At 42.2% G+C, this 12,504-nt stretch overlaps 1 protein-coding gene across 1 annotated transcript; it reads left to right on the plus strand.

Annotated features, from left to right (window-relative positions):
- Positions 1-709: 709 nt before the first annotated feature.
- On the plus strand, positions 710-8,588 carry TGIF1 (TGFB induced factor homeobox 1). Its single transcript, XM_075272156.1, has 3 exons — positions 710-828; positions 5,115-5,341; positions 7,208-8,588. The coding sequence occupies exons 1-3, from the start codon at positions 813-815 to the stop codon at positions 7,760-7,762; spliced, it is 798 nt and encodes a 265-aa protein (XP_075128257.1). The 5' UTR covers positions 710-812; the 3' UTR covers positions 7,763-8,588.
- Positions 8,589-12,504: the final 3,916 nt, after the last annotated feature.

Genomic DNA, 12,504 nt, shown 5'->3' on the forward strand with positions numbered 1-12,504 from the left:
TCTCTGTGACTGGAATAAAAGCGCGCGCCTCACGGGTGACCCGACTACCGGGGTCGGGGCTATTTTCGGCCTGAAGGTGGTTTTCGAGTCGGAAACAAAGCAGGAAACTTCACATGTGTGTCCGTTGAATGGATGGAAAGTTGTGCAGAGATTCATCTGTCAGCGGCTGATATGACAGCATGTGTTGTCATTCACCTTATGCAATGCATTTTAATGAAGTGTGGGCGGGATGTTGTGGGAGATGACGGCACTGGCTAGCCGATAAAGGGTTAAGCTCATTGTGTTTGCGGCAGGAGGAAACAGCTGAACGTAGTAAACAGTCCTTGTGACAGGAGTGCGCCGCGGCTGTGCAGGGGTTAAGCTGAAGTTGGCGCAGAAGTTGCCTGGTCCTGTGCGCGGCGCTGGGGGCAGGGACAGGAGGCCGCATCATCCCGTAGCAACAGGAGACACAAGAGAGAGGCAGCTGTCAGCGGAGAGAAGAATGAGCTCAGGAGCCGCCTCTGCAGTTTAATGATCAAACGTCTGTCTGGGAACATAACAGGAAGCGGCAGCGGCTGAATGAGTGAGAGCAGCTCCCCCTGGCTGGCGCAGCTTGTGTGCGCCGTGTCTGGAGAAAAGGGGGGAAGCCAGAGCTCGTCGTCTCTCCTCCCCTTGTGTCTGACAGAGAGCTGCACAGCTCCTTCTTACTCATTACTAGTGTGAGTGAGTGAGTGAGCGAGCGAGGGAGCTGCGGGACACTCCATCTCCTGCCTGGCCGTGCACGTCTGCTCCAGCCCCGCACTGTCATTAGCACCCCGGCTGTGTGCTACACCATGAAGGCGAAGAAAGGTAAGGGGGCTCCTGGAGGCGCCTGGGCAGGCACTTGCTGTCTGGACGTTTGTTGTGCCCATGCTGCCACTGGCAGGCTGTCATGCTGGCGTTTTCTTGGTTGTCCATACAGGGTGGCCCCAGGTCCGGGTGCCCTTTGTTTGGTGCCATTTGTTGTTCTTGTCCTGTGCGGGGCTGATGGGCTAGCTGCCTGGCGTCTTGGCCACTAAGTTAGGAGCCTTGGCTTTCTTGGCTGTAGCTTTGTTACTGTTGGATTCTTTGTGAGCTCTTGTGGTTGCTAAAAGTTTTGGTGCGAGGAGTCGGGTCAGAGTCGCACACAAAGGAAAAGTGGAGCATGGCTCAGCCTCACTTGTGGAACAAAGAAAGTTTCTGCACGAGGGAGGTGACTCCAAGCACATGTCCTCTGGAGAGCCAGCCAGCCCCAGCGCTCACCCCAAGCCCCTCTCCAAGGCTTTTCCTTCACTTTTCACCAAGTTTTAGCCCCTGGATAAGTTTATTCCCCACATCTCCGCTTCCTGGGAAAGTCTTTGTTTGGAGAGTAGACTTGCATTCCTGAGGGAAGGGCTCCAGAACTTTTTAGGACAAGCGTTTTGCTGATTCTGAGCTTTTTTCAGGCTTGTTAACCACTTTCCTAAAAGTTTGGAGAGAGTTTAGGAGGCAGATGGAGCAGGTCTTTGTGAGTCCTCCGCTCGCACATCCCTCCCAACTTCACAAGTTTGAATTCCTTTGTTCCTCTCGGCACCATGTGCTCCAGTCACCACTGACACTGTGTGGGACACCCCACTGATTGGGGCTGGGGAACTGCTTACCTGGAGGGGCATCCAAACCTCTGACCAGGAGAAATGTCTTGTTTTATTGATAATTTACTCTCACTAGACCATTTAAAGGTCACTAGGACTTTGTGATGACTTGGTGTGACTATTGCAGAATCTCTTTTTTTTTTTTTTTTTTTTGTCTTCCCTGTGGTCAAATGTTATCCCTCTGTAGGAAATGCACAGTGGAGGAAATTTAAAGAGTGAGTTGTACATGAAAAGAGCTGACTATATGTGCCATGTGAGCGGCGGGATTGTGTGTGCTCAGCATTGTTCACATAGAAGACAGCAGGGCACGTTGGAAGGAGAGGAGCAGGGTGACAGGGAGGGGGCAGTGCTGCTGACAGATCAGGATGTGAGAAAGTGCTTGCAGATGCTTGAAACTTTTTTTCAAGCAGTTGAAACAAAAGACTTGCTCCCCATCCCCCTGCTATTTGGACATGTTGGAGCTTTTGTTCAGAGGATAGCAGTGCTGCCTCTATAGAAGGTTTCTCAGGCAATATCCTACACACTATCCAGTAAGGGTTTATGGCTAGCACTAAATGTCTGTGACATGTTTTTATCATGTCATTGTTAAAGGTCCCTGAAGGGGGAACTTGAGTAATGTCTTTTTGGAAAGTCCCTTTGATTCCAGTTTGAGAGAAGTCATCCATGGCCAAGTATAAAACTGACATTTTTTTTTGTCCTTCTGTGATAATCTCTGCAGACCTTTAGTGTTACTTGAGTATCTTAGACGTGCTGTGTGACTTCTTCACAGGATAGCTGCTTTGTATGTGTTGTGCATAGTTAACATGTCATGGATGGTGAATGCTTTATCTTGTGTTTGCCAAATATTGGAAGTTGTTGTTCTCCTGCGCCCATGCAGTTACACAATCAAACAAATCTATGTGTTGTATATATTGTTCCCACAATCGCCACGTGCTTTGTTTTGTAACCACTTCCACCCTCACAACTGTAATGTACTGACATCTGTCAGTGTCACTATCTCACTAGTTTACAGGTCAACTTGTATCATAACACACACACATTATACACATATATATTATACATATCGCTCTAAATCTGCTCAGTGCTATTTCTGGAGTGCTTCAGAGAAAACTCTTTGATGTTGTAGGGCCAGATTACACCCCATGGATTCCTTATGTGAATACAAAGCCTGCTAATATAACAGCCCTATAACCCCATTCCTTTTTTTTTGTTCTCCGAAACAGCAATGGGCTTAGGATTCCAGCACGGCCACATAAAACCTGTTTCCTTCTTATATATGGAGGGTGATATGGTCAGAGGCGATAAACTTCCATACTTGGGTGATTGACGAACCTAATTGTATCAACGTTCTGATATCTCTTTACTAAAAAGCAAAAGTCAATCTTCATTAGCCAAAATTATAACTGGGTAAAAGTCCTGAATGGAGATCACCAGGTGCTGCCCCATCTTCAGAGATTTGGCTTATTCTGCTCCCAACCGTTCCCATGCATAACTACACCAGTCTTTGTAAGACAGAGGTCACTTCTGAATTAGGATCAGAAAACTGCAATTCGGCTATGACAGATCTCTCATATAATGGACACAAACAGAACTGGATGGGCCTCACTGACTTAGTCTGTCGGTTTTCCGTTACTGTGTACTGTGCCGTATATTCTGCCAAATATGAGAGAATCTGTGGCCGAGTGTATAAATGGAGCGGTCAGCACAGAATGGAGTGCAGCACTCTCTCCTTTTCTACATAGTTTCTGTTTTCACTTTTATTTGCTACAGTCTTGTAAAGTTACCATACTGTATGTGAAGTAACCTCTATTGAGCTCCGGCTTCTGTCTTTAACTCTTTGTCCTGCCAGCCATCTTTAACCTAGGTGTTTACGGGTGGTTTAGACCATAACAAGTTGACAGATTCCTCAAGCAGAGCAGCTTTAACTACTTGCGTAACTGATAAGACCTCTGACTACTACTTGTGTTTTCAGTCTGAGCAGTTTCCTGTTGGGATAGACGGCCTTAAAGCACTTGCTGCTTTTATATCTGTTTACATATCCAGTCTTCTTTATGTCTGGCAGTTCCTTACTAGTTGAAGGCCACTTATTTTTTTAATAAGCTATGAATGAATGTGTTCTGTAATCTGGTTATATCTCTTTTTATCTTGGCTTAAGGTTTTAGGGACTTTTTTTTGGTCACGCTACCTCTCACGCTTTGAGTGTGTGTGTCATAGGAGGGATAGGTAGCCTATAATAATGTTAGTATAAGTTGTTCCGGGACAGTGAAGGTATAACCAGTCCTCTATGTAAATGTCTCCAGCCCTGAGCCAGACTTGACTCAATGTTCTGTGTAAATGACTAAACTCTTGTTACTGCCCTCGGATTACACAGTGAAGTAAGCAGCCTTCGGGTTTCTGTTTTGCAACACGCTTGAGTCACCTGTCAGGCCTGTGTCAGTATGACGTGACATAACTGTTGCTCAGAAAAGGGAAAGTCCTAATAAGTATTAACAGTATAGCAGTGATTTGTATCCATGTTATGTGTTGGCACTAAATCCATGACTGTTCTGTGCTGATATATGGCCACAGTGTAAACCTGTTTTATGCAGGGGCTTGTCATAGTTGCTGTATATAGCTGCTACTAGCTTTTACCTTGTAGGCAAATCCTGCAAATCTCAGTTTTGAGTGTCCTAGCTCATTGGCATGCCACATTGTGCTGCGATCGGTGATGGCGACAGCGTCTGTCACATTCATTCTGTTACACAATACGCTGCTAACAATTCAGTGATGGATTAATGTTGGTGCCCTTATACGCGGCTCCTCTCACATTGTATAGCTGAGGTAAACAAAGCAATGTCCTAGCCGGTTTTCATTTAATGCTAAGAAGATACTAGCAGTTACAAGTAAAATATCCCAGGACGTAGGCTTTATTATGACACAGACCTGTGACTGGTCTATTATAGGTAAATAGGTAAATTTGGTCTTATTGTCCATAAAATTCATTAATGTCATTGTATGAACGTACACGTGTGCTGCGACTTGTAATACTCAATAAGCCTGGATAACAAAATATCAGTGGAGGATAAAATATTGTAAATTCAGTGTAGAGCCAATATATTCTGTGCTCATGTGATGTCACTATAGCATATTCTGGCATTTTGTCTTCATGGACTGAGGATATCGTTTGTTTATTTTGAAGGGGTGTCCTGTCATTCTGGATGTATTTATAAGGCTTAGTGGTGTAAGGTCATGCTCACCTTGATGGCTCCCTTGTCTGTCCGGTTGTGACATTCCCCAGAACCTGCTGGTCTCTGCCTCCTGGTGCCTTATTACACACAGGATATGTATATAGTCGGTCACTGACGTTTATGTACTATGGGCATTTCCATAGTCTCAAAAGGAAACAGTGAATGCTAGCCATGATGGCTTTTTGCTACTGTCACACAACTTTTAATTAAAAATCTATGTGTTTAACTGCGAGTTAATGTTGATGTGTCTTGTCCTTAGGTTTAGTTCCACTATCAGGGAGTGAGACTGAGGATTCTGATGGTATGGATATCCCACTGGATCTCTCCTCCACTGCTGGCTCAGGAAAGAGAAGGAGGCGTGGAAATTTGCCTAAAGAGTCAGTCCAGATTCTGCGAGACTGGTTATATGAGCACCGTTATAACGCCTACCCCTCAGAACAAGAGAAGGCTCTCCTGTCTCGGCAGACTCATCTCTCCACACTACAGGTAGGTTTCAGGAACATTGTATATTACTGCTATAGTTATGTGAGGCCTACATTGGCTTCTTGTTTCTATATTATAGCTGTGGAAAATAAATAGAAAAAAAATATTCCATATAACTTTTTTGTTGTTGTTGAAGTAGCTGCTTCCTCTTTGTCAAATGTATGGAAAAAGAAATTTCCCTTAAAATAGACAAAGTACTATAATATGGTTATTTAAAAATAAATATTTTTATGCTACTGATGTCCAAGTGAGGCAAATAATGGCAACAAATCTCCACATGGCTGACCCTCCATGCAGGACAATGAGCATACCACTGTCAGAATGATGTGCCCAGGATTGAACAGTTGTCTTCCTGTAGTTTGTCCAGGAAACATCACATCCTTTTGTTTGACGTCCTCTGAAAGGAATCCGACCAGTAAACATGTAGTTGTGAGGAAGAGGCTTCCTCCCCCTTCCTCATTAAATGTTGGAGGGGATTCTCGACTTAATATGTAGCCTAGTTTTACCTCTGGTGAATATACTTCTTGATGATGGATCATGCTTGGTCTGGCATGACCTGAGGAGAAGTTAATGCACTGTGAATGTGTACCATGAAGTGACTCCATGGAGCGGAGGATTGCTCTTGTGTTTACCTGCGCTATCTGTGCAGTCGTTTTCAGTTGGAGAACTGTTTTACTAGGTTACAATACACAACACTCCTACTCTCCTTAAGGATCTGTTGTGCTCTTCTCTTCTGAAGCTGTGCTCGCAGTGCAAGGGTTAACAATGTCCAGGTTGGTGTGAGGTAACTGAAGCTATGCCTGGTAGCGGCACACTAAGTTCAGAAGTCTAGTGAGTCACCTCAGTCTCTGTTAGAAGACAAACAGCATCTTGTTTCAAAGAAAAACTTCCCACCATTAGCCTAAGGTATGGGAAATAACATGTGAACAACATTTAAACAGAAAAAAAAAGTTTCAGCCCTCTCGTAGACGTAACATTCCTCCGGCTTTATCACAGAGGTACAACCAGTCCTTTGTTTTAGTAGAAACTTTTTGTTTCTGATGTATCATGTCTCTAACCTGTATGCGGAAGATTATTAGTCAGGAGTCAACAAATGACAATTTTCTAGACGTCTCTTTATTAGGGAGTTTTATATGCGGCATTTTATAGTGTATAAAACTTTGAAATTATTATTGATTTATTTAAAAATAAAAACTTAAGCTTTTAGTTCAAATCCCTGCAGAAACAGCACATGTAAATACACTGAGATAAAAGGGGCAGTCAAGGAATAGAAAGGCTTAAAATTGTGTTAAAAGACAAAGTGAATGCAGTATTTACCAGGTCCCTTCATACTGAACCCATCACTACTCGCTGGAAACACTTGCTCAGCCAGTCGCCCACCTTGGCACATAACTGGCAGAGCAGGCGTTTCTGGTGCAGCGGGGGATTAGGGAGCAGAGTATAGTATTTCAGTTAGCATTTCTGCACCCCTTGTTCGTTTTTTCGTGTGTGTGTGTGTGTGTGTGTGTTTTTGGCTCTCATTGAATTCACTTAGGAACCAAGTGCATATTTTTCCATGGGCGTAACACGTTTAAGAAGTGTATGGGATGTGTTGAAAAATCCTGATACCGCACTGCTAAGATGATGCGAATTCATCCGGCATTTTCCATCCCAGAATTACAGCGGGGCTGGGCAGCTTTCCCACTACAGTTGTTGCTGAACTAACATCTCCTAGGATGCTTAGCCTGCCATGAGTTGTTCAGCAACAGCTGAATGCCAAAGAATTCCCATTCTTTCCCGCTTACTAAATGTCATGTCAATTCTTCTATTGTGAAGCCTAACACCAAAGTAATGAGCAACAAAGTCATTTATTTTCTGTTTTCTTTGTAGGTTTGTAACTGGTTCATCAATGCAAGGCGTAGGCTTTTGCCTGATATGCTAAGAAAGGATGGAAAAGACCCTAACCAGTTCACCATATCTCGAAAAGGAGCTAAAATTACCGACATGATACAAATGGACTCTCCAACAGGGGCGAAACCCTATATTCCCACTATCGACGAGAACTCCTTTCATTTCAGCTCTACGGGACCTAACCAGACCTCAGGGAAGTTACTGGCCTCTCAGCTGTCTTCTCAGCAGTCGCTCCTGGCTCGTCCCTCCGTCATCTGTCACACCACTGTAACGTCACTAAATGACGCTCCTTTCAACTTCGCCCATGTATTGAATGCCGGACAAATCCCAGAACATCAGCAATCTGAGGCAAACAAACTAACAGAAATCGCGCTTGCCTGCCAAGACACTATAAAATTAGGACAGAGTGGACTTTTCAACACTCCTCCACCTACCCCTCCAGACCACTATCAGGATTTCAGTGGTTTCCAGCTCTTAGTTGATGTTGCCCTCAAACAAGCAGCAGAGATGGAGTTGCAGTCGAAACTGTCCTAAATCTACTTCACTTGTCAAAAGTGTTCTGAACATTTCCTTCGAACTGCCGGAGTCGATATCAAAGACGTTTTGCATTAATTGATACTCTCGTTTTTTTGTTTTTGTTTTTTTTATTATATATATTCGTGTTATTTGCACACGGGATTATGAAAGTGAAGCTTTCTTGACACAAAGAGGTCTTACCCCTTTCAATGACTCTTATTTTTTAAATTTTTTTATTTTTTGTTCTTGGTCCTCAACGAACTGTGACTACAGCCTTTGACTTTAGTGAGGTTCTCCATTGCCATTTATGGATATTGATTACAGAAAGTCGCCTTTGGTCTTCTATTTTATTTTTATTTTTTCCTCAAACTTTTCAGTAATTTAAAATAAATCTCAGGGGTGAAGGAGAGCAGATATCAAGTGTTTGTGTAATTGTATATATTATATAATTACACCTACATCCTAACTATACTGTATTTCATTCCAATCTTCCTAAAGATAGAGCTACTGTAGAAACAACATTCTTTACGTTTCTTGGTAGATTTTGCTTAAATGTGAGATGTTTCCCAAGATTGTGACTTTTTATAATTTTTGGTACCTATCAAACTGTGCAATATTTAGATCGAAGCAGATAGACCTTTTATCATTCCAGAGCAGCAGACAATGCTCACATACTGTCTACCACATTTTTTTTTCCTTTATTTTATTTTTTTTCAGTATATAATTAAATATTTTGTTAAAGGTAATGTAAAATGTGTTTTTTGTTACCTGGGGATGGAATGAGAATACCATGTAACTGGATACTGTTCCCATCTGGAATATTAACTGCTATGTAAAGTTTTTCTTTAGACATGTATTATTTTTTTGTATGTTTTTGTAATATAGAAAATAACAAATCACAGTGAAGTGTGTTTTGTTTTATTTTAATGGTATTGAGAAGTTGTACTGTTTTATAGACACATTATAAAGAAGCTATTAAATGAAAAATAACCATTGCTATGGAATGAATCAGTCCTCCATAATAACCTGGGTGGCTTTAATACTATAAAACTTCCACAAAATGCAAAACTTAGGATGTAGATGAAGTCTAAGTTTTTGCTACTTTTTGAGTTGTTGGACATTTCTAAAGTATTGTTTTAGATTATATATGCACATTGAAACCATTAGGTGACCTTTCTTTCGGAAAGACCTATTGAGCTATTTTTTTGGCAAGTTTACTTTTAGGCTGGTCTTACACGACCGTAATGTAAGTCTGCAATTGAAGGTTTTCAATTGCAGACACCTTATATTCAATGTGGCCTCTTACACCACCAGGATATTTTATCCGTGGTGTGGCTGGGCCACAACCGTGGTCCACAATTTATAGGACATGTCCGTAATGGCCATGAATTGCGACACTGCACTGACTTGCCCATAGAACTCTATGGGCGAGTGCGGCAGGACACGGACATCTGCGGAGCCTATGTTGCCGGTTAGCAAATACTGTTGCTGATCAGCAACTTGCAGACCGTACATTCAATACGGTCTTGTAAGACCAGCCTTAGCCTGAGGCCCCACATTGTGGAAATGCAAACCTTTTTTTCTTTTTGAAGATTTTGCTGCAGTTCTTTGAGCCAAAGCCAAAAAATGAGTTCAAAAGGAATGGGAAATAGAAGACTCCTATACTTCTCCCTTCTGCTCAGTCCACTCCTGGCTTTGGGTTACTTGAAGTCAATAAGAGGTTTGTTTTCAGCCCTGAAATTCCACCCCAAAATCCTCACCATTTTCCTCCATGTGAATGGACCTTTAGGCTGGAAGCACCGCGATTTGCCCATGGCGTTTCCGCCATGGGAAAAAATCGTGTTGTTTTACAGTACTTGCAAAGTGGATGGAATTCATGCGGGAAAAAAAAACAGCGTGGACACGCTACAATTTACGAAACTGTTGCGGTTTTGAAAATCGCAGCATGTCAATTTTATCTATGGAAATGCCGGCGGCTTCCCCGTAGATAGAATTGTAACAAAGTCCGCTGTGGAAAACTCTGAACTTTCTGTTCAAAGCGCTGCGTGACGAACCGCAATGAGTTCACGCTGCGGTTATTCCTTTAGCGCTGTGTTTCCAGCCCGCGGGGGCTTAGCCTTAAGAGGTTTTCTGGGGCTTCAGTACTGAAAACCTTTGTCGTCCAACACTCACTGATCAGCTGTTGAAAGGAATGACATTGCTCCAGAAGCTGGCACCACTCTATACATTGTATTGTGGCTGCGCCTGGTTACTGAACCTTATTACTTTAGAATCATTCTTGAAAAAATGTTTTTATTCCTGGGGAAACCATAACGCTATTTCTCACCAAGCATATTCAGCTGCTGCCACCACCTTATAGAACACATCACAGTGATAAACTGCATACCTCTGTTATGTATGTCACTAGATTTGGAGAAAAACACCTTTGAACTTTTTGAGTTTTATTACACTGACTATTAGCGACAGCCCTGTAGTAGTGCATTGCCCTTTATAGAAACAGCGACTTGTCATGGAATACACAGCTATCGGAGGCCTTGATCCCTGACATGCACCAATCTCTGACCTCCCATCAGCATGGAGCAAAAAAATTCTTGTTTGACTTAGCCCCTTGCACACGACCATATGAAAAGTCAGTGTGTTATCTGGGTTTTTCCCATTCATTTCTATGGACCTGTACACATGAATTACACGGTGATGTGTGTGGGATGACAGTCCAGGCCACAAAATATGGAACAAGTCCTATTCCTGTCTTTTTTTTTTTTTTTTTTTTTTTTTTTTTTTTTTTGCGGCCCTGCTTCCGTGGCTCCTACTTATTAAATGAAAGGGGCTGTGGAAGCACTGGTAATATCGGTGTGTTGCCCCCACGCCGCCTGTATAGCTGGCATAAACCACATTTTTTAGTACTAAGTTAGGCCCTGTTCACATCTGCGTTTGGGGAATCCGCTTGCAGACCCCCAGAGCAGAAACTTCTGGACCCCATAGGCTGTAATGTGGTCCATGTTTCTGCTTTGTTTCCGCATGAAAAATGCGGAGAGGAAAAGTGTTGCTTGCAGGATTTTTCTCTCCGCATATTTCATGCTGATAGAGGAACGGAATGGCTCGAAACGCAGATGTGAATCGGGCCTTATGTATTTTTATTTTTATTTTTTTTTTTTGCCCATCGGAGTCTTTGCTTTGTGTTTCCTTTAGGTAGTAGTGGATGGTTGTCTGCCATGGATAGTTTTTCTAGCTCATCCATACTAAGAAACAAGTAGTATTCAGCTGCAGTTTGCTTGACTCTGCACTTTGTTCATCAGAACTATCCTGGTCCTTATCCTCTGACGCCTTTCACCAACAAGTTGCTTATACAGCCACAGAATCTTTTTTTTTTTTTTTTTTTTTTTTTTTTTTTTTATATCTATTCCCAGTGCACACTAACACTATTGCAGGAAACCATGCTCAAGGTTGGGCATTTTTTAAGCATTGGTCATGGCTAGTCCAGAACCAATAACCAGGCCTTGTTTGAAGACGCTTAGTTTTTCCATTGTAATGGGGATTAACTCTGAAACTGATCCATGAATACTTGCTCACTAGATTTTATACCACATTTTAGGTGGGTTATTTCCATACAGAGACATTCCAGTTTTGGAATGATAATAAATTGACCATTAAGTGTACATTGATGTTAAAGCTATGTACGCCTCTGTTTGCAAAGTGCCTGTCGTAGGTCCTGTACTATTAATATTCTGCTGCTGCTACTTGTTCTTTGTGTGCAGACATTTGTTGTAGATGGGGAGCCCTTACAAAAATTGTTCCATTGGGATAGAAAAAGATGTATACAGTACTGTGGAAAATGCTGCAAAGTAAGGATGCTTGTAAAAAAAAAAAAAAAAAGTGAATGAAAAAAAGATTAACCACTTCCGGACTGCCCATAGACTATAAACGTCCGGGAAGTGGTTGCCTTGTTCTGACAGGACGTACCAGTACGTCCAATCAGAACACAGCAGCTGCACAAGATCGTGCAGCTACTGAAGCTGGGAGCCGGCTGTAACTTAAGCCGGAGCTCCCAGAGAGAAGACAAGGATGGTTTATTCCCATCCCTGCCTTCTCGATCGCTGTGTATACAGTGCTCAATGAGCGCTGTATACACTGCTATGGGCACTGCCATGATGCGGCCGCCCTCTGACCTGACGGTCACGTGATCCGCCGGGCTCAGTGTCTTGCAAGAGCTCCTGCGTCCTACAGGACCCAGATCAGCTCTGTATACTGTATACAGTGTGCAGGAGGTTGTATTCCTACTGCAACTGGGGCTAAATGTACCAGCCCCAGTTATAGGAGAAATCGGCCTCCAGTACAAAAAAAAAAAATGATCAGATGTCACCAAAGCTGTCTTATGACCTTATGAGGACACCATCTGAAAAAAAATATAAAAAAAATTAAGTTTTAAAAAAAATGAAATAAAATAATTTAAAAAATAAGTAAAATAATTCGCCAATAAAATGATGTCATAAAAGGTTATAGCCCCACCCCCGACGACACCATATAAAATAAAAGTTACCGTAACGAAGAGGAAAAACTATTTTATAAAGTTTCTCAGTGACACTTTGTGTTATTAAATTAAAAAAAAAAAAAAAGTGAAAACCAGACACAATTTCCCTCCTATTATGTTTATATTTTCCCGAATATAAAAAAAAAAAAATGAAAACATTCAAAAATAAAAACAACATAAAAATAAAGCCCTATGTGTCCCCGAAAAAAGATGCAAAAATTAGTTGAATGAG

The sequence above is a fragment of the Leptodactylus fuscus genome, chromosome 4, assembly GCF_031893055.1.
Source record: "Leptodactylus fuscus isolate aLepFus1 chromosome 4, aLepFus1.hap2, whole genome shotgun sequence".
NCBI classification, from domain to species: domain Eukaryota; kingdom Metazoa; phylum Chordata; class Amphibia; order Anura; family Leptodactylidae; genus Leptodactylus; species Leptodactylus fuscus.

Coding starts and splice junctions, on each gene's coding strand:
- TGIF1 (XM_075272156.1), top strand. Junction 5,342..7,207: donor CTCATCTCTCCACACTACAG/GTAGGTTTCAGG, acceptor TTTTCTTTGTAG/GTTTGTAACTGGTTCATCAA.